Source organism: Fukomys damarensis, unplaced genomic scaffold, assembly GCF_012274545.1.
Source record: "Fukomys damarensis isolate Sample0158 unplaced genomic scaffold, DMR_v1.0_HiC HiC_scaffold_7, whole genome shotgun sequence".
Taxonomy (NCBI): domain Eukaryota; kingdom Metazoa; phylum Chordata; class Mammalia; order Rodentia; family Bathyergidae; genus Fukomys; species Fukomys damarensis.
The window spans coordinates 9198987-9221628 of NW_022900919.1; the positions used below are offsets into that span (position 1 = coordinate 9198987).

General features: G+C 44.8%; 1 protein-coding gene across 1 annotated transcript; it reads right to left on the reverse strand.

Moving 5' to 3' along the window:
* Positions 1–345: 345 nt before the first annotated feature.
* Positions 346–22617, reverse strand: Pgpep1l (pyroglutamyl-peptidase I like). The gene is made up of 5 exons (XM_033760996.1): positions 22551–22617; positions 18080–18132; positions 4857–4979; positions 3776–4002; positions 346–407 (listed from the first exon to the last, which is right to left on the reverse strand). The coding sequence occupies exons 1-5, from the start codon at positions 22582–22584 to the stop codon at positions 377–379; spliced, it is 468 nt and encodes a 155-aa protein (XP_033616887.1). The 5' UTR covers positions 22585–22617; the 3' UTR covers positions 346–376.
* Positions 22618–22642: the final 25 nt, after the last annotated feature.

Genomic DNA, 22642 nt, shown 5'->3' on the forward strand with positions numbered 1-22642 from the left:
TTTTAAAAGCTCTAAGGGAAGCACTCTAAAGCTCGGTGCTGGCCTCAGGGTCCTGCACAATGTGGTCACCCAGAGCCTAACAGGTCCTCCTGTAAGTAACTGAAGAAGGTCTCGTGTCCAAGGCTAAGCTGTCACAGTCTGCCAAAGCCAGAACACCGGTTTCTTAGGATGTAGACAGTGGATCCTCAGACATTAGAACCTTTCTGGTCTCTGCCACTTCTTAAAGAGTACTAAAGAGCTATTTCTATGTATACCTCCACCCTGTGTGTTAAATCTGTTTTGCATTACTATAACAAAATACCCAAGGCAGGCTAACTTCACAAAGAAAAGTTTATTTGACTCACAGTTCTGGAGGCTGATGAGTATGGTGCAGGCATCAGGCTCTGGGGAGGCCCTCATAGAAGGAGCTCATGTGGGAAGAAGACATCACATCTCAAAAGAGGAAGCCGGAGAGCAATTCTGGGTTTCGCTTACTCTTTAACAATTCCTTGTAAGAGTTCAGGGATCCCAAAGAAGTTCCTTAATTTCTCCTGAGGACAGCTACCCCAATGACCTAAGGACCTCCCATTAGGCTCCACCTCCCAAAGGCCCCACCTCCTCCCAACAACACCAGCTGGAAACCAAGCTCCTAACACATGAACCCATGGGAGACCCACTGGGACCATAGCCAGCTATGAGGCCACACTCTGCTGTGTGTTTTAGTGGTGTTCTATTGTCAAGGAAGGTCTTTGACACCCATAGTCTTCACTGGATATTCACAAGCACCCTGCAATGGCAGGCTTTATTGCTCTGTTTTGCAGAGGCACACATGGACGTGCCCCAAACGCCCTGGCTATTAAGCAATCAAACCAGGGCGCAGTCTTTTATGCTACAGTTTTCAACTCAGAACTGCCCTGTAGCAGCCATGACTGAACAGGCCCCGCTGTAGATCAGTAGGGATCTGAGTCATTCACAGAGATCAGGACATAAATGCTCCTCTGGAGTTCTCCATGGACAATTTGAGAGGCCGCAGGCTGGGAAATTATGGGGAAGTTCATCACAAGAGAGCTCTAGACCTCCCAACTGGATATCTAAAAAATTCTTCAATGTGTATGCATGGCATTGAGCAATTTGCAATAATACCGGAGCTCTGTCCTGGGGGTCCCTGGCTTGCCAGTGTCCCGAAACAGGAGAAAGAATAAAGGGGTTGAGGGCTCTGGATGGCTGCTACTTGCCCCAAGTACAAAAGTATCTCCACATAAACTACCATGCTGCTAGACCCCGGCACCATCTCGAGATGGCTCACTTGCAGGCTTTTGATGTCACAGAGTGACTGAGACCTGCTGCATGTCAAACAACCCAAGTGTATTTACAAAGGGGGTCTTGTAAAGTCTGTTCTGTGTACATAAATCTTCTGGAGGGCTAATAGCAAAATGAGCAAGGCCTGTCCAGTTGCTTCGTTTTTAGCTTACAGTTACCTTTTCCCACAGTACATGAATCCAGGCACTAACAGACTGACTTTCCTAGTATACTCAAGTAAAAAATGGTAGCTATGAGCAGACCAACATAACAGGAAATGTATTAGGCCTTAGATACTTCCGTACTATTACTCAAAAAAAAGTTACCATTGGGGTTATGAATGAAAACTGTGCCCCAAAGACACTGGACAAGCAGAACTTGGCTGTGAGCAGGTTGGCACAAGACCCAGTGCAGTGTCATAAAATCAAAACAAGGGAGTTTCTGATTTTTGAAAGTTAGGAGGGGCTGGGGATTTAGCTCAGTGGTGCTGCTACCTGCCTCACAAGTGCAAGGTCTTAAGTTAGATTCCCAGTACAAAAAAAAAAAAAATCGGGAATAATATTTATTATGGAGAGAACCTAGGCCCAGCTTTAAAGCTTGCTTTAAGAGCAAACATTGCTGGTGAGACTATACAACAGTGTATCCACTGTGAAAACCAATACAGCAGTTCCTAAAAAAATTAAACACAGAATTTTCATTTGCTCTAGCAATTAACCCTGTGTATATACACGATAGAACTGAAATCAGGGACCTAACCACATATTCAGAGGCCAATTTTTACAGCAATATTATTGTCCATAGCCAAAAGATGGAATCCACCCAAGTGTCCATCCATGGGTGAACGGAAGAACCAAGTGTGGTAGGGACATATAATGGTAGATTGTTTAGCCTTAAAAAAACAATGAAGTCACATAATCTGTTACAACACTGGTGGAACTAGAGGACGTTATAACAAATGAAATAAAACACAAAAAAGAGAATCATATTAGGGACCTAATTGAGTTCACAGAAAAGGAAGGTAAAGGTGGTTGCTAAAGGTTGGGAAGAGAAGGAGCAGGTAGTCCTTTGTATATGGGGTAAAGTTTTGGTTTAGGATCGTGAGAAAGCCCAAGAGAGGTGATGGTTGCACAACAGTGTACATGTGCTGAATGTCACTAAACTGTATACTTCAAACTTGTCCAAATGAATAGCAAAAGAAAAGACGGGGTAACCAAACACTAGGCCTAGAGGAGTGGCTGCACCTGTGCTTCCGTGGCCTGTGGTCCTCAAGCCTGGGCAGGATCCCACAGCCCCGCTAGTCTTTTAGAAGAAAAAAAAATTACTGGGATTTCATTTTATTGTCATAAAAACCATAACTGAAGCTAGTTAATCCCTTGTGAAACATCTGCCTTTTACAGAGTTCTTACTTCTGACAATAAAATAACTGATTTTGTTGAGCTCATTCAGAATATTTTCTGTCTGTGTAAACTGTTTTACAAGCAAATCTTTAAAAGCCTCTGAAGGCATAACTGAACTCGACACATAGGACTGAACATTTCTTTTTCTCTAAAGGAGACATTCCCCAACTGGTTCCCTTTGTGTGCGATCATTGCGGTTCAGTTCTCTGCAATCCTGGCTTTGAGCTTGGGCTTTGCAACTCTCTTCCAGCATTTCCTGGATGATCACTTTCAATGCTTTTCCCAGCAGGCTGGCTGGGAACCCACGTGACAGTGGAGGGACATGGACGAGAGCTGCATGCCCATTTCCATGATGCAGAGACAGGTAGTAGGTGTAATCGCAGACGTACCTGCATCCCCATGAGACGCCACATTTATTTTCAGACGACCCACACCCTCCGTGAACCATAAGCATACGTGGCAATGCACCATCTAAAAGCATGAGGAGGGAGGATGGCCATTCGGAGAGACTTAACTTGGTTCTGCTGCCTCAAAAAGAACATGGGGCAGGAATGGCCTGGGCAGAGACAGCTTAGGCTCGTGGTTTCATGACCAGCAAGTGGCCAAGACAGAAAAGGGCCAGGCTTTCAACCAATTAGTCCAAATCACCTTTACCCTAGTAAATCTCTCCTTCATTCACATCTTCACTGAGTCATTTGTTCATTCATTCCTTGGAGAGAAGAAAATGCAGCCAGGGGGCTCAGAGTTGGAAAACTGTCAGTATACGAATATTCATCTGGGACTAAAGCCACAGAGTTAACTCACCAAACCAAAAAGCATCAAACCATTCACAAAATGTTCCTGGTTCTCCAAACCCCCACCTCTTCTACAGTATCTCTTCTTTAACAATTGCTCAAATCCAGTGTTAGGAAAAAAGGGGTCACCTCAAGCCAGGCCTGAATGTGAACAACTGTTCAACAAAGGGGAGACTTGTGGGGTGGCTCCTTGCCAAGCAGCCAGCTGGATGGTACAGCATGGTTTCCTCGTGGGAGAAAGGGAATTTGAAAGCCATTTCCTCTCCCCTACTTGATTAGTGAGCCAACAACACCTGCAAAGCTTACCTGCCCGCATCTCGGGAAGAGGTCACCTCAATACCGTCAATGGCAAGGCGTTTGCAGACCGTCGTCATGCTGACCCTTGACGCAATCACTTCTGGGCCGCCTGGCAGGCACACACCGCCCTCTGGCCGGAAGCCCCGGATGTCACCATCTTGGTAGCCACGGTTCTTGCCACACTGTTCCAGAAAAATTGCCTTGGCCGAAATGTCCACACCCACATGCACAGCAAGCTGTATGAACAAAGGCCATAGCAGAGAGATCACAGGAAACCGGGTCATTGAGTGTGCAGAAAGGCCAAGCCCTGGGAAAGCATCTCAAGCCCCAAATCCACCCATGAAAGCCCAGGGGATTCCCTGTCTGTGTCCCCTAATTAATACAGCTGCAATGAGATGCTGAGTTCTTTCAACTAAATAAAAACCATATTGCATTTATATTTCAATACTTTTATATTTCAAAATATTTTTTACAAGGTAATATATTCTCTTTTTAGGAGGGGGGAGAAGAAAGCAAGTTTGTATCTAAAGACTACCACAGAAGTTTAGTGTTTCTATAGAATCCTCCATCTTTTTTATGATTCTTTAATAAAGGAAGTTAGTAACAGTCAAATAAACTTTTGATAGAATGTATTTGAGTTGATCATATTTTTCTTTCTCAAAAATAGCTGCTGAGTATTCTATCAAAGTGTTTGGAACCTGGTCTTAACATCTTGGTGGTATATGCTTTATTAACTGCACCGTGTGGTCTGGGGAGTGGTATTTGTACCCGTGTTTAGTGTAGCACTGAGGTGCAGATAATGTAGGCTGGTGTTTTGAAGATGGGCCCTCCTACGTGTACCACCCTCCCAACAGCTCTGTGAGCTCAGCAGTTCTTTGCCTCGTTTCAACCAGCCAGCCCAGGTGGACGTGTGTAGAACCTAACCCCGGGCCTCTCCCTGAGGTGCAAACTATCTTGATTGTTGCCTGATGATGTGGTGAGGTGCACGTCAGCCATCAGCCCCGGAACCAGGGTCCCAGCCTTTCTCAGGCTCTGGGCTCCACCACATCATCAGTCCCTAGAGCCCACTGCTTCTCTGGCCATCACTTACTTGTGGGTGAAAATCTTTCCAGATTCTGGTGACCCTCTGCTTCACCTCCCTGTAATCTACGGGCAGCTGGAGAATCCGCAGCTCCACCTCCATGTCAGTCCCCAGGCCCAGCTTGGAGAGTTCCTGCAGAAAGAGCTTCTTACACTGCGGTACAAAGGTGAGTCCCAGAAACCCCAACCCTTGGGCTTTGCCCTCGGGGACCTTCTGTGGCCCTGAATCCTGGCGCCCCACTGCACCCAACTCCCTCCCGCTCACATAGTGTGGAGAAGCCAACAAAGAGCCATGGTTCCTGCCCACTAGGAAAATGCCTCCCTGCCCATTCCCTACAGGGGCACAATTGAGTCAACCATGTGTGAGAGATGACATCTATGGACAGATGGGTGAGCCAGACGGAGAAGCTGGGGACAGAGCAGCCTGCAAAGGCAGATGGGAACACAAGAGCTGGGGGCCTTTGATTTGGTGTGACATGATGTTCTTGGCAGGGATGAAGGATTTATCTGTTTGTTCTGTGTGTAACAAGACAAAACATCCAGCACCTTGGACTCTAATCTGTTCAGGAAGCATCTGTAGCATCCCTAGGTATTTTGAGGACTAATCCACCGCTACCACTCATGGAGTAAGAGGGAGGAAAAGAATAGAACTAAAATCAGGGAAGTCTGGAATCTAGGTGGAATGCTTAGCCAGGTTTGAACTTATCCTTAGGCAATAGGGAGCCATGGAAAGATTGTCCGCATGAGGCAGTGAATCTTCCTCCAGAAGATGGAGGAGGAGGTAGCAGTGAGCTAGGGAGATGATGAGGTTGAGGTAGGGCCTTCCAAGTTTGAAGTACCCAGGGGGAGCTGGTCCCTTGACCCCACATAGAGGGAGCTCGTACAGAGGTGTCTGAGAAGACATCAATATATCAAAGGCAGAAAAAGGCATGGTTCAAATGAGATCCACAGAGAGAAGTGGGGAGCAGTGAGAGGAACGGAGGGCTGTGGAGAATGCCTGAGTCAGGAGCACCTTGCTGCCCTGAAGAGCAGAATAAACCCTTTTGGAAGAAAGCCAAGAGAATGACATCTGAGAAGTGTGCATTTCATTCTTGGCAAAAGTCCCACCAGGAACATAAAGCTGTCCCCTTAAAGGCCCTGTGTACCAAGGCGGTCTTCATTTAGTGACTGCATTTGTCCTGTCTTCCACTGCTGGTGAGGCGGGCATCCAGGACTGCGTATCTTTGGATAGAAGGTGGCCAAGGAAGACCTATCACAGACCCCAGACAGGAGATCTGGCCCTGCCCTAGGCTTTGGGGTGACCCACACTGTGGCTGCAGATGTCGGGGCAACGCTCCAGCCTCCACATGGCGTTCACCCTGTGTCTCTTACCTCATGTGTGTCTATCTCTGTGGCCAGGTTTCCTCTTCCTACCAGAGCACCACTCATATTGGATGAAGGCCCACTGTTATGACTTTATTTTAATTTGATTGTATCTATAAGCCCCTTTCCAAAGAAGGTCATGGGCACTGAGGGTTAGACTGCATCATCCCCTAGGGGGACACGGTTCAGCCCACAGCACCTTCTCAGTTTGTACTTTCCTGAAGGCTGACAGCATCTCTCTTGGGAAAGGAGAAACTGCGGGGTAGCCACCGTGTAGATCACGCCAGCATTTATGGAGCGAATATGGACTGAAGGGCACTTGACATGAGAAGTGTGTGTTGCCAGTCTGAGGAGCAGTGCCTAGAAGATTATAGGGTCCTGCTCGTGCTTGTGATGTGTCTTCTGTTCTCGCCTGGTCTGGGGCTGCCCCCCGTAAACACTCATATCGGCATTTTAATCCCTAAAATTCAATGGTGCACGGTAGGTGGAATAGATTCAGATGTCACACGTTGCCCCACAAAGACTCAGGTCAACTTTTGCCACCAAATAACTTAGGAAACATGTCTGACTTTAGAGAGTAGCAGAATTGGGTATCAGAGTTGTAGAGAAGAGGCCATGGACCAGGGTAGACTCAAGCCTGTTCACCTATGGCATATTAGCAGTCTGGGGACAGGACAACATCCCTCCACTCGTTGCAGACTTTGCCTATGCTCTGGCCAAGCTACTTGGATGGCCCTTGGGGTCTGTGAACATCATGAGGCTACCAGAATGAGCCATTGGCTGTAGTAAGGTTAAGGATGCTATGGATTGAATTGTTTCCCCCAGACTCATATGCTGAAGCCCTAACCCCCAGTGGGGTGGATTAGAAGATGGGTCCTTTGGGAAGTAATGAGGTTAAGCCATGAGAATGGGGTACCCATAATGGGATTAGTGTCCTTATAAGAAGAGGCAAGACTGGAGCCTTTCTCTCTCTCACTAGGTAAGGTACAGCAAGATGGCAGGCACCTGCCAGTAGGGCAGGGAGCCCTCACCAGGATCCAACTCTGCCAGCACCTTGATTCAGGCTTCCGGCCTTTAAAACATGAGGAATCCATGTCTGTTGTGTGAGCCACATGTTGTTGTGTGGAATCCTGGCACAGCAGCCCCTGCAGGCTGAGACAGGGCTTCTAGGGAGTCTTGAGATGAGGCCTGGTTTCAGCCAATCTGCCCACCATTCAGCTTTAGAGGGCCACAGCCCATCTGCTTAGGGAGATTGAGAGACTTTTCTCAGCTCAGTACCACCTTGCTAGCATGGAGAGTTGCTAGGTACTGTCTCCCCTGGAAACTCCTCTCTCTCTCTACACATATACACATGCACACACACGCGTGCGCGCACACACACACACACACACACACACACACACACACACACACCCTGGTGTCCTAAGCCATAGTCATTGTGTTCTAGGACACATTGTACAAAACTAAGCCAGGGCTGGTGGTCGTTCTGAGCCTGGATTGGTGGTGCCAGGCAGAAGGGGCACATGCAGAGATGGAGTCCAACTGTATGGCTGCAGGCAAGGCATGGACTTCGAGATCAGAAAGTCCCTGCTTGAGACCTGGGTCTGCCACCCTGCACTGAGTTGTTAGGCCTGTCGTTGAACCTAGGACACATTGTACAAAACTAAGCCAGGGCTGGTGGTCGTTCTGAGCCTGGATTGGTGGTGCCAGGCAGAAGGGGCACATGCAGAGATGGAGTCCAACTGTATGGCTGCAGGCAAGGCATGGACTTCGAGATCAGAAAGTCCCTGCTTGAGACCTGGGTCTGCCACCCTGCACTGAGTTGTTAGGCCTGTCGTTGAACTCTGCCATTCCTCAGTGTTCTCATCTATGCAATGGGGACAAGTGAAAGCCGGAGGGATTTTCAAGGATTTTAGATGAGATGATGCACGTCCACTTCGTGAATTTTAGACGGCACATAGTCAGACCTTTACAGGAGAGCTGGCTGAGTACAACGAACCCACATTAACTTGAGAAAGTCATGCAAGATGGATTCATTGAAAGTGACATTTATTAGAATGTGATGAGCGTGGGTCCGGCAGAAGCAGTGCGAATGTTCTGCCACTGCTGCCACCACCATTTCTGCTGAGAAGGGCAGGTGGCTTCAGCAAAGGGAATGTGGGTTCTGTGCAGAACTGGAGAGAGCCAGGGACTGGCTTTCCGAACTGGCACTTGCTTGGCTCAAGTTGCCGTCTTTTGTGCTAAAAAGAGGAGGGACAGTGCCTGGCATAAGCCTGCTCCCAGCATATGTTGCTACCCAGGGGCATGACCAAGCCCAGCAGGGCACTCTGTGTCCGTGCCCATCCCACAGTGCCTCAACAGAGCCTGAAGCACCAGTTGCAAAAGTCTTGGGGTGGCAAAGAGCCCTGCTCTCTGCCTCTTTTTCTCTCCCATTCTTCCATCTTCCTCACTGTCCAAAATCTGGTTGCCAGGAACACATGGCCACTTCTCAGAGGGAGAGAGAGAAGGAAGACACCAGTTGCTCTCCAAATTTACTCAAATCTACTGAGGCTGTGGCACTAGCTGGTGATAAGAAACAATTGCTGTTTTTCCAAGATCTGATTCTTGAGCTGGTGCAGCCCCAGCCTCCAGGCAGGAGGGAGCTGCCTCCTTCAGGGGGTGGAAAAAGCACCCAAAAAGCCTGAAAGCTGCCTCTGCTCAGGTCTCAGTGCTTCTCACACTTGGAGAAGCAGGAGTAGAAGCCAATGTGCTAGGCTGCAGAGCCTGAGAGGCCCGTGATGCAAGGCCAGGGAGGAGGGCCCCAGACCTTGCTGCTTCTGCCTCTTACTGGGTGGAGGAGTTTGCATAAACGACTGAGACTTGTCCAGCCTCCATTTCCCTAGCTGTGAAATGAAGTATGGATAGGACCTTCCTCATCGGGTTGCTGTGAAGGCTAAGCAAGACTGTGAAGGTAGAAGTGCTGCATGGAGGAGCGGGCTCTTTGGGGCAGGGAAGATTGGCAGGTGGCACCCAGCAAAAGAACTTTCCATGGAGCAAGAGGGCCGAGGCCTGGAGAGGTGTACAGACTCCCAGTTCCCTTTCCCTCTTTCTTTCACTTTTTTATTTCTCTCTTCCCTTTTTACTCCCTTTCTTCCTCCCTCTCGCCCTTCTTTCCATCCCTTTCTTTTCTCCTTTCTGCATTCATTCCTTTCACTGTACCCCATCCTCTCTCTCCCTTCATCTCCCCTTTCTCCTCCCCGTCTCTCTCCCTTCCTCTTCCCCTCCCTCCTGTCTTCCCCTCCTTCCGTTCATTTTTCTCTCATGTTTCCATTAGTCATTGTATGTAGCCAAGGCACTCTCTGCATGCCATCTTGGTGCTGGGCTCTGGCTGAAAGGTCTCCCTCAGTAAAAAGGGAGGTGGAAAATATCAGGATCTTACTGATTCTTGTATCTGTTGATGGAAGTGGAAATAGCCATTGATAGAAATAGTTATCCCTTGAGGGCAGAAATAGGGCTGATGCTTCTTTTCACACTCATTAAGATTTCTACAACAGACATTTGTGTACCACTTTTCTTTTTCTAAAAATAGTCCAGTAATCATCCTAGCTCTGCCTGGAGGGGTCTTGCTGTGCCCCGGTACTGCACCTGGCACTTCCCATGACTTTTCCGGAAGAACTGATGGTGTCCCCACTCTACAGGTGCGGAAACTGAAGCCCAGAGAGTGCACATTAAAAAGGGAGGAGTTGGGCTGGGGATTTAGGTCAATGGCACCTGAGTTCGATCCCTGGTACCCGTTTAAACACACACACACAAAAAGTTGCAGGAAGCAGTCACAAAGGAGGTTCTACTATAAGTGGGGCTAACCATTCAGGGCTGACCACAGCCCTCAGCAGTGCTTTGGGAAATCTTTGGATACCAGCAAAAGAACACTCTGCCTTCACAATGTCCAGTTCACTGTGCGGCCTCAGGTTCTGTTCTCCATAGGTGACACTTGCCCCAGTCCTTCAAGCCATTTCCCAAACAAGTGGAGCAGTCTTGCATAGAAAAATCCAGGAAGGAAGACAGCACCTCCAAGTCTTCTCCCTACAGTGGCTGTCTGGAAATGTTTTTGATTATGCACCCCATTTACAAAAATGTCAACAGGCACGTGCAGTCAGCTGGTGTCTTGATGTCTTCAAGTGGATGCGATGCTATTGTTAGTAAGTGAATATAAACTGTATTTTAAGTGATTTTCTTAATTTCTTCCTGTTTGGGGCCAGTTTTTGATCAGCTTGTCATTGTTCTTACATAAAAATGTGACTGACAAAGAGCTCATGTGAGGTGTGGGAGAAGCAACACTCAGCTGTTCTCTCATGGGTTGTATTATTTATTCATAGCTGATCTGTGAGGTTTTTCAGATCATTGCTGTGAATACTCCTTAATCATAACTTGGAATTTGTTTAATTAAGACTGGGTACTATAATCCTGAAACCCATTCATGAGACTGATATACTTTGTAAAAAATTAAAAGTGAATCAAAGAGGAAGATCACTTTTGTCATCATGGTATCTCTTTCCCTAAGGGAAAGGTCCCCTCTTCCCTTAGGAAACCATGCTGTCTGGGGACCTTGGGACATACAAAAGAAGGCACCAGCTGTGGAGTTCTTATTGGGGTAACCTGTCTCTTATTGTCACAGCCTACTTATAGAAACTCAATTAGGGTGGCCAGGATTAAAAACCGGAAATCAACAAGTGTGGTGAAGATGTGGAGAAACTGGAACCCTGTACACTGTTGGTAGGAATGTTGACTGCTGCACCCACTCTAGAAAACAGCATGGCAATTTCTCAAACAGTTAAACATAGAATTACCGTATGACCCAGCAACTCACTTGTGCGTATATACCCAAAGGAATGAAGGCAAGACCTCAAAGAGGTATTTTGCATGCTCATGTTGATGTAGCGTTATTTACAATAGCCAGTAGGCAGAAGCCACAACACAAGTGTCTGAAGACAGATGAAGACATCAGAAAAATGTGGTAAATGGGGCTGGAGATTTAGCTCAGTGGTTCCACTACCTGCCTTGCAAGCACAAGGTCCCAAGTTTGAATCCCAGTACAAAAAAAAAAAGAAAAGAAAAATGTGGTAAATACAATAGAATATTATTCAGCTTTTAAAAAGATCACATATCACATGTTAAAATATGGGTGATCTCTTAGGACATTATGCTAAGTGAGTTAAACCAGTCACAAAAAAAATAAAGTGCTATATAATTGCACTTACATGAGGTAACTAATATGGCTAAAGTCATAGAAAAAGAAAGCAGCATGGTGTCTACATGAAGGTAAGAGGAGGGTGATTGGAGAGCTGTTGGTCAATGGGTATAGTTTCAGTTTTGCAAGATGAGGAACATTTAGAGAATTATTACTATTAATTACTCTTTAAACTCTTCAGTGAAATTGAAAGGGAAGCAACACTTCCAAATTTGTTCCTGGAAGCAAGTGTTACTTTGATTCAAAAATCAGGGAAAGATCCAACCAAAAAAGAGAACTACAGGCCATTCTCCCTAATGAACACAGATGCAAAAATCCTCAATAAAATACTGGCAAACAGAATATAGGGGGTCATCAAGAAGATAATACACCCTGACTAAGTTGGATTTATCCCAGGGATGCAAGGATGGTTCAATATACACAAATCAATAAATGTAATACACTATATTAACAGAGCCAAGAACCAAAACCATATGATCATCTCAATAGATGCAGAAAAAGCATTCGACAAAATTCAACACCCATTCATGATGAAAACCCTACAGAAAATTGAAATAGATGATCTTTATCTCAACTTGATAAAGGCTATCTATGAAAAACCAACAGCCAACATGGTTTAAATGGTCAAAAACTGAAAACCTTCTTGCTAAAATCAGGAACAAGACAAGGATTTCTACTATCACCACTCCTGTTCAGTAGTTTTGGAAACATTAGTCACAGCAATTAGACAAGACAAAGAAATTAAATAAAGGCAATAAAGATAGGAAACAAAGAAGTTAAACTGTCATTTACTGATGATATGATACTCTATGTAGAAGACCCAAAAAACTCTGCCAAAAGACTTCTAGACTTAATTGACAGATTCAGTAGAGTATCTGGATACAAGGTAAACACTAAAAAATCAATAACCTTCTTGTACACAAATAACAGATTCACTGAGACTAAAATTAGAGAAATAATCCCTTTCACAATAGCATCCAAAAAAATGAAATATGTATGAATCAATCTGACAAAGGAAACAAAAGTCCTCTACATTGAGAACTACAGCACTCTGAAAAAAGAGATCAAAGAGGATATAAGAAAATGAAAACACATCCCTTGTTCCTGGATAGGAAGAACCAATATAGTGAAAATGGCCATACTTCCAAAACTCCTATACAGATTCCATGCAATCCTTATTGAAATTCCAACAGTACATTTCACAGGGCTAGAGAAAACAATCCAAAAATTCATTTGGAATTCTAGGTCAGAATAAACCTAGAATAGCAAAAGCAATTTTAGGCAACAGAGACATGGCAGGGGGTATCACAATCCCCAATTTGAAACTATACTACAAAGCCACTGTATATGTGCTGCCGAAGTGAGCACAACAAAGCCACTGTGATAAAAACAGCATGGTACTGGCAAAGAAACAGACCCAAGGGTCTGTGGAACAGATTAGAAGATACAGAAACAACTCCAGACATACTCAGCTACCTCATCTTTGACAAAGGAGCCAACCATCCTTAGTGGAGGAAAGATAGCCTCTTTAATAGTGTTGAAAAGAGTGGCTTTCAACTTGCCAAAGATTAAAACTAGACCCCTATCTTTTACCATGCAATAAACTAAAATCCAAGTGGATTAAAGATCTAAATATTAAAACAGAAACATTAAACTTTCTGGAAGATAAATTAGGTAGAACTCTTGAAGATATTGACATAGGAAAAGACTTTATGAACATATTCTCAGTGACACAGGAACTAGCACTAAGAATCAACAACTGGGATCTCATCTTTTTAAAAAGCTCCTGCACTGCAAGAGAAACCGCCAACAGAGCTATGAGACAGCTTACAATGTGGGAAAAAATCTTTTACCAGCTGTTCCTCAGACAAAGGTCTACTATCTAGAATATATAAAGAACTAAAAAAAAAAAAAATCACACCCTCCAAATGTAAAGACCTGATTCAAAAAGGGGCATCTGAAATGAATAGATATTTCTCAGACATAGAAGAAAAAGCAGCAAATAAACATATGAAAGAATGTTCAACATCATTGGTCATTCGGGAGATGCAGATGAAAACAACACTGAGATCCCACCTCACCCCAGAAGAATGGCTGCTATCCAGAAATTAACCAATAACAAAGGCTGGCAATATTGTGGGAAGAAAGGAACCCTTCTTCATTGTTACAGGGAGTGCAGACTGGTGCAACTACTGGAAATCAGTATGAAGATAACTCAAAAAACTAGGGTTAGAAGTCCCATTTGACCCAGCTATCCCTGTGCTGGGTATCTTCCCAAAAGAATTAAAAGGATCATATCACAGTGATATATACGCACCCATGTTTATAGTGGCCCAGTTTGTAATAGCTAAAATGTGGAAACAGCCCAGTTTCCCAGCAACTGGAGACTTGATAAAGAAGATGCATTTCTCTTTATAAAATGGATTACTAATCAGCCATAAAGAATGAGAAACTAGAGTCACTTATAGCTAAGTGGATGCATATTGAGGCTACACTTTGAAGTGAAATTAATAAGACACATGTACATACCGAATAGTTTCTCTGGTGTCAAAAACTAAAAGTGTAAATAGGGATCAAAATGTATAATTGATAGTGTGTAATAGGAAGAAAAGGTCTAAAGGAATAAGGGAAGTTGGAGAGGAAGAGGAAAGGTAAGAGGGAAAAGAAAAAAAAATGAGAAAAGGAAAAGCATGGAATCAATGTCTTTGTAAACGGGTGGAGAGGGTGAAAGGAGGACCGGGAAATGGGAAAGTAAAGCATTGCTCAACAATGACAGAGCGTAAGATGGAGTTAACTATGACATTCATCCAGTGTCAAGTTGCCAAAAGATTTTTTTAAGTAGTTCTTCAAATCAATGAAATATGATGAGTGGTAGGAACAATGACAGAGGACCTGCACAGACTTAGGCAGTAGTTGCCCTTCCCATCTGCCTTTCCAGTTAACCAAGGTCAACCGTGGTCTGAAAATACTAAATGGAAAATTCCAGGACGAAGCAGTTTATATATCTTAAATAACTTTTATCATGCTATGTCATTATATAATTGTTCTATTTTCTTATGAGTTGTTGTTAATCTCTTGCTGTGCTTAATTTATAAATTAAACTTTTTTGTGGTGCTGGGAGGTGAACCTTCACACTGAGCTACACCCCCAGTCTTTTTTTTTTTTTTTTTTACTTTGAGACAGGGTTTCACTGAGTTACTATGTTTTCCAGGCTGCATTTGAACTTGTGATTTTCCTACCTCAGCCTACCAAAGTGCTGGGAATACAGGTGGGCTCCACCATGCCCAACTAAAGTCAAGCTTATGATAGGTATGTTTCAATAGAAAAATATAATGTGTATCTATCTGTCTATCTATCTATCTATCTCTCTATCTATGTATCTATCTATATGGGATACATAGGTTCAGTACTTTCCACAGTTTCACACATCTACAGGAGGTCTTGGAACAAACCTCTAGCAGATAAGGGGGAACTACTATATATAAAGAAGTACAGGTATTTAAAAAACGCTCAATTTGGTTTAACCTTCAGTACAGTAAAAATTGAGGATGTAATTCCTTTTCAGTGAACCTGAGGTGGGAGTGACTCTAACATTTGAGGACCTAGGAGTTAGAGGTCACAGTGAATGATGATCCATGGCCTGGGTCACTTTGCACAAAATGAACTTGAAGAGGGAAAGGTGGCCACTATGGGCATCTTGATGTTAAATACTATGGCACATATTGTTGGTAAAGAGATCGAGTCAGTCTCTGGGGGTTTGTAGTAAATGGCTGTTTTTGCTGTAAACTTTTAGCATTTATATTATTTTTCTGCACTTTCCTTTTTTTCCAACATTCAGCTCCCATTTACAAATCACCAAAACACATTTAAAATGTTTTGGCTACACAGTTTGGGGTTGGCAATTATATTTTCAACATTGAAAATACTACTCTATGGTTTTCTGCATTTTATTGTTGCTTTTGAGATATTTACCCTTAGTCTCATTAGACTATTTATTCTTGTAGGTGATTTGTCTCTTCTCTCTGAGTACTTAGAAATCTGCTTGTCTTTGATGTTCTGCAGTTTTATTGTGATGTGTTTAGGTGTGGATTTTATCTGTCCTAGCTTATCTCTGTAGAGTCATGTCTTTCATATATTCTGGATTATTCTCAATCTTTACTCTTTGAATACTGCTTTTCTTTCATTTTCACTGTTCTCTCTTTCTGAACTTCAAATAAACATATGTTAGAAAAACTCACATATTATCCATATCGCTAATGCCCTCATATCCTTGTCTATCTCTTTATGCTGCTCTTTAAGTAATATTTTCAGATGTATCTTGTAGTTCATTAATTTTCCCATCACTCTCTCCAATGCCATATGCATTTAGACAAACATTTCTCTCTTTTTCTATGGAGATGTAATTTACATACCATACACTTCACCACTTAAAGTCTACAGGTCAATGATTTTTAGTATATTCGGAGTTCTATAACTACCACCACAGTCACTTTTAGAGCTTTCTCATCCTACCCAAAATAAATCTCATATCCATCTACTGCCATTCTCCATTTCTGTGTAGTATCTCCTGGCCCCTACTTATCCTAGGCCACCACAAATCTCCTTTATGTCTTAACTGACTTGTTTACTGAGAATACTTACAAGTAAGCGGAACCATACACTATATGGTCTTTTTTTTTTTTCATTCTAATTCCCAACTCCCATTTAAGTAATCTTGTAACTGACCCTGTAAAATAGAACTTTAAAATAGGTTTTTCTTTGTAGAGATGAACAGGTTCTCCAAACCCCACTCCTAGCAATAACCAACACCTCGGTCTTCCTTCAGCCTAAAAGAAGTGACAGGGTCTACAGATGTGAGCCTTCCTACTAAGAGGAGCAGATCTGCATTGTTTCCTTACTCCCCTCCCTCCGTCCCTAATCCATCTGTACACAAGGAGAGGGGGGTTTAAGGAAGTGAGCCCCTCCATCTCCTCAGAGCTAGCTTTGAATAAACTCTTTTCCTTTTTACTCAAATATATGGCTTCCTTTGATTTGGTCAGTGGTGAGAAGTTGAATCTGAGTGTAGGAGCCTAAATGGCTGGTAACCATCTGTTGAGCTTTTGCTTTAATACAGTACTTGTATCTCTGATTTCTGTAACTTTTGTCATTCTCATTTTCAATTTACCTGATCTTTTGACCCTCTCTTGTTGGCTTTGTGACTCTACCTTTAAATATTTCACTTTTAGTTTTGCTATTTTCCGATTTTAGCAGAGGAAGTCCTTGTGCTTCTAAATCTGCGACTGCTGATTCGTACTCATGGGAGCTTGCAAGCTTCCTTGCATATTTGGTGATCTTGGATTGAAAACTGACATTTCATCTTCATTTGTAGGAAGTCTGAGGTTTTAAGAGAAATTACACAAGCATGTACACCAGCTGAGGTGCTTGAGACACAGCCGCATTCAAGGAGCTGGTGGTGTCTTTAGTGGAGGCGCTGGGTTTCAACCGCAAGCCTTTTGCTGGTCACAGGTCTGGTCGTGGAATTTGCCTCCATTTCCACGCATGCGCGCGCATGTGCACAGGTTAGCTCCCCACAACAAATGAGAAAATGAAGGCACAGGAACACTAGATGACTAGAATGAGGAGGTGAAACCCAAGCAGCCTGCCTCTTTTCCATTATCCTGACTGCAAAGAGATGAAGCGTTCAGGATCATTTAGGACTTGGCACAGAGATCCTGTTTATGGAGGAACTGGCTGCAACAGCCAGGGGCTAATGAAGCCAGGGGCCAGCCTTTCTGGTATGGTCATTGCAGCGGAGGCTTAACAGTGGGTCCAGGGTTTCTCTGAGGTTTTGTTTGTTTGTTTGTTTGTTTTCTGGTTGGAAAAAGGCTTAAAAATCTAACTCTCGGTGCAAGAGTCTCCTGACTGCATCTGTGCTGACAGGCTCGAAAATCAATGCCACAGTTGCTACAAGGGCATGACGCTAGCGGTTTTGGTGCATTTTCGGCTTGACCAGGAAACTGAGACTAGAGTAGAGACCCCACCTTTAGCTTGATCCAACAACGGCATGAAATTGAAGGTTAAGTGTGAATACACAGTTGTCAGCATCCGGAGACTCTAAGTGATATCCACGGAGGACCAATCACAAACAATCTGTCCCAAGGAGGAAAGGCGGGTCGCTCTGCAGAGGCAAACCCTGGTGCTCCTCAAGGATTGTCTCTGACTCGGTGACTTCCTTAACAGTAAGTGTACTGTTTATACTGAGCTGGACGGTGTTTCAACAAAGCCGCCTTCCATACTTACCTCTTCGAATCCACAGGTCAATCTTGCAACTTCAGCACTATTATCCCCCATTCACGAATGAGGAAACCAAGACGCCACAACCAGAAGAGATATGGACCCTAGGAGCCCAGCTCTGGGAACAGCCTTAGGCCTTGGGGGTCCCCTCCCACCCAGGAGTATCCCTTTGGCATCCTTTCTTTACCACAAAGGCAAGAGGAGCATCAGCTGGCAGGCCTGCAGCAACCCAAGGACCAAAGACACACCAATCTCCCAGGGGCCTGTGGATTTGCATGTGTTCCCTGCTGTGCGACTCTGAGAGTTCTCAGCAATCACAGAGAGAGCCAGCTGGGTGGGTGGCGGCAAAGGGGAAGGGGGACAGAGTTTACCTTCACTGCTTCCCAGCTGGAATTCACCAGGTGCTGTAGAAAGCGTCCGAAACCTGAAACCAAATGTACCCAGGTTTGCCCAAGCCAGGGTGCACCACTGAAAGAATCTCTGACTGCTTCCCAGGCCATTTTGGACTCTGGGCTACTCCTGCGCCTTGCCACTCTGGGGCAACTTCAGGGAAAGAAGGTCCAATCACGGCCATCTAGGAGGACTGGGGGTGTATGTGTACATAAATATCTGATTGAAATGCAGGCTTTGTAAAGAAGCAGAGATAGACCCACAAGAATGTGTTCAATTGTTTGTCAACAACAGTGCAAAAGAAATTCCACAGAGTAACTAGAAAATGGGGAAAAGACAGGAAGAGACTTTCCACAGAAGAAGGTGTTAGCACATTAGCACCTGAAAAAAAGCTCAACAGCCTCAGCTAACAGGAAGAAGTAACCGAAAACAATCCTGAGGCATCACAACACAGCTATCCAGGTGGCTAAAATAAAAATACTCATCACACCAAATGCTGGTGAGGACAAGGAGGAGCTGGGTCACACACATGTTGCTGTCAAGAATGTAAAATGGTAGTGTCGTTTTGGAAAGGAGTGTTTGCTTTAAAACAGAAAGTGGAGTGTCCAGCATTTGCACACCTGGACTATTTTACTCAGAGAAATGAAAACTGGTTTTCACATAGGAACTTACATAGGAATGTTCACAGCAGTTTTCTTTGTAGTAGGCCAAGTCTGGAACCTACCCTAATGTTCATCAATGGCTTAATAACTAAACTGTGGTTTGTTCATGCCATGGAATAACACTCAACAGCAAAAAGAAAGGAATAAAATGGAAACTACCCACATGTCCATTAACTGATGAATGGAAAACAAAATGTAGTCGAATCCATACAATGGAATATTATTGGCAATAAAAAAGAAATGAATTATTAATACATGTTACAACACAGAGGAACATTGAAAACATGATAAGTGAAAGAACCCTGTCACAAGGGATGACATTTTTGTATGATTCCATTTATATAAAATGACCAGCCTGGGCAAATTCACAGAGACATAAAGTAAATTGGTGGCTGCATAGGGCTGCATGTATGTTAAAGGGGATATGGGCAGTGACGCCTAAGGGGACCAGAATGTTTTTTTTGGTGTACTGAATTTGTTCTACAATTGACTGTGAAAATAAATCATTGACTCTGAAGCTATGAAGAGCTACCAAAGTATACACTTTAAACAAGTGACTTGTATAACAGCAAATTCTATCTCAGTAAACCTATTAAATGCTTTAAGTGAAAGAACTCTTGATAACACACAAGAACCTGGATGAACCTCCAAAGTTACTCTGACTGAAAAAAAGCCATTCTCAAAAGCACATATACTGTATGATCCCCTTTATGCCATATCCATAAAATATAATAATTATGGAGACAAAGCACAGATTCATGCTTGTCAGATGCTAGTGCTGGGGTTGGGGAGTGCGGGAGGCTGTAAAATGGTGGTATGAAGGAGCTCTGAGGTGAGAGTAGAGTTGTATGTGTTGATTGTGGTTGTGGCTACAGGGACCTACCTGTGTGACAGATGCAAGTAAACACGCTGAATTATACTAGCATCAATGTCCTGGCTTTGATATTGAAGATGGGAACATCAGGAGAGATTAGGTGAAGGATACAGGGGACCTGTCTGTATACGTTTCTTTGCAAATTCCTTTGAATCTATAATTATTTTAAAATAAAAGCTTTTAAAACTGTGGCTACTTAGGAGGGAGGCCAGTTGCGGTTTGCTGGGCCAGTGGGAGCCTGGGTCACTGATCTCAGAGTAGTCTGCAGACCCAGGCCACAATCTGTCATGCAGCTTTATCTGGTGTACAGTTGAGGACCTGAGCTTTGTTATCTGACTCCCATGATGTGTTTCTCAACTCATACAAATTCTGAGATGGGGAAAGAGGGGAGATGAAACATCAACCTCTGAAGCCCCAAATCCTGGGACCACCAGCCTTTAGAGAAGGAGTCAGTTCTGGAGAGGAGCTCCAGTGAGGCTGTGGCAGTTCCTGCACATCTGGGTCTAGGCTCACTATGGAAGCTCACAGGGGGCAAACTTCTCAGGGTACAGAAACACTTCCAACAGGATGTGCCAGAGTTATCTTCTGATTTGGACTGAATGCTAGAGAATAAACACCACAGTTGCTGCCATGGGTAAAACCAACTATGAAAAATAGTACTCAGGCAGGGCGGTACATGTCTGTAGTTCTAGCTGCATAGAGGCTGAGGCAGGGCAATCAAATGTTTGAGGCCAGCCTGGGCAACTTAGCTAGATCCTGCCTCAGAATGAAAAATAAAAAGGGTGGGGTGTGTGTGTGTGAGTGCTGAGCTATGCTGGGTGTTGTGGCGCATGCCTGTAATCTCAGCACTTGGGAGGCTGAGGCAGGAGGATCGTTGTGAGTTTGAGACGAGCCTGGGCTACATACATAGTCCAGGTCAGTCTCATTTACATAGTGAGACCCTGTCTCAACCCCCTCCAAAAAGAGTGCTGGTCTAGCATGTGCCCTGGGATCAATCCCCAGTACTGAAGAAAGGAAGGAAGGGACGAAGGGAGGGAAGGAAGAAATGAAAGAGAAAATATTGGAATTAAGGGAAAAATGAATAAGAAGCCAGGTACCTCCTAAGATAATAAAAATGCACCAACACACACACACACACACACACACACACACACACACAATCACATTCTGTTTTAGAATCCTGTTCAGATCAGCAAAAGTTACATCTCTTATCTATGAAAAAATTAGGAAAAACCGGTCAACAAGAGAAGGTTTAACGCTCCCTTTTTGCCAGGCTGGACGTCACTGTCAGCTCCCCAGCCCGGATGGTACTTGCCAAGGGGCGCTGAAGGGATCTTTGGGAGTGGGGCGGCCCTTGGGGCGGCCAGGTGTTGGTGAGCCTCTCCCTGTGATTGAGGGTGGTTGTCAGAGCACCTTGATCTCCAGGCAATGTGTCAGCGCCCTGGCTTTCCCACGTCTGGTCGTCTCCGCGCCAATTGTCTTGGTGAGATTTGCGCATGAAGCAAATCCACTTAAGTGAAGAGACTGTCCCTGGCAGATCAGAACATTTCCAATAAAGGAGGCCACACTCTGAAATCATCAGGTATTACTCCATCGCGCCATCTACTGTCAGCCAGCAGAACCGCAGGCTGACAAGGCAAGGGCAGGGGTCTGTGTGAGACTCCTCCGGGGGGCCAGGGTTCTCAGGGCCAATTTCATTCCTGACACTGACAAGGAGCTGAGCTTCCTTAGGAATTCCAGTGCAATCTGAACCACTCAGCCTCTAATCCCAAAATAACACGAAGAACGAGGGAGCTAAAAGGGCTTCCCAGGGATTTTCTTTTTCTTTTCTTTTCTTTTTTTTTCCTTCAGAAGGTAGATAGAAGTGTGAATTACAGTCTGAAAATGTTACAAGCAACAACTTTCCATTAAGATAGGTGACTTTTACCATGCAGGAATCCTCGCCTTATCTCCTCTGTTTCCTTTGCCCAAAACAACTCAAGAAACTTGGAATGTTAGTTGGTGTGGTGGCATTCACCTGTAATACCAGTTCGCTGGGAGGCTGAGGCAGAAGGATTGCAAGTTTGAGCTCAGCCTGGGCAATTTAGAGACTTAGCGAGACTTTGGCTCAAAATAAAAATTAAGAAAAGGGGAGAACGTTGGGGATCTAGCTCAGTGCAAAGGCCTTGGATTCAATCCCCAGTACGGGGAAGGGGGAGGAGAAAAAAAGAAATTTAAAATGTGTCAAATGTGCCTAACTAAAAATAGATAAGTAAAGACCTAAATAAATAAATAAAGAGCTTGGTGTCTAACTAAAAATAAACAGAGAGCTTTATGAAGAAAGATCAAGTCCTCAGGGACCAGCTGTGTCGATGACGTGTGAGGCACTTGTAGCCGGGTGACTTTGGATAGGCTGCTGGGACAGCAAGCAGCCATCCTTTCTTCCCAGTTGAGCTTTTGGGGTTTCAGAGACACCAGAGGGCTCCAGGGAGGAAGCGGAGTCTCAGAACCCCCATCGCAGGGAGAGCTGTCTCCTGGGAATGGGGGCTGCGTGGCTCTTGGAAGGACAAGGGATAGCCTGGCGAGTGTCCTGTCCTTTCTGAGCACGCAGGTTTCTCTTTGCTGTGAAATGTATCCCAAACGTGTGCCCACCGGGTCCAAGCCTCAGGGACAGCGGGTGCCAGCCTTGGCTTCTTCCCCAGGGGCTGAAGGACAGACAAGGTCAGAGCCTAAACCCGAGAGGGCGCCTTCACGCGCGCCACGCAAGTTATCTGCAGCGTGTGAGCCACAGAGGCAGGAAAGCTCTGTCCCTGCCTGGTTTTTCCTAGGACAGATCAGGCTTCCAGGGGGCTGTGCATGACCAGGACCCTGCGCGTGCGTGTTCCAGGGGCAGCGGAAGGCAGCGGCAAACCCGAAAGCAGGGAGAATCAGTCTTACCCGTCACCACGACGCAGCTGGGCTGCGGGTCCATGCAGCCGACTCGGGGAGCGCGTCCAGTCCCGGAGCTGGGCTAGGGGGGCCCGGGGCTC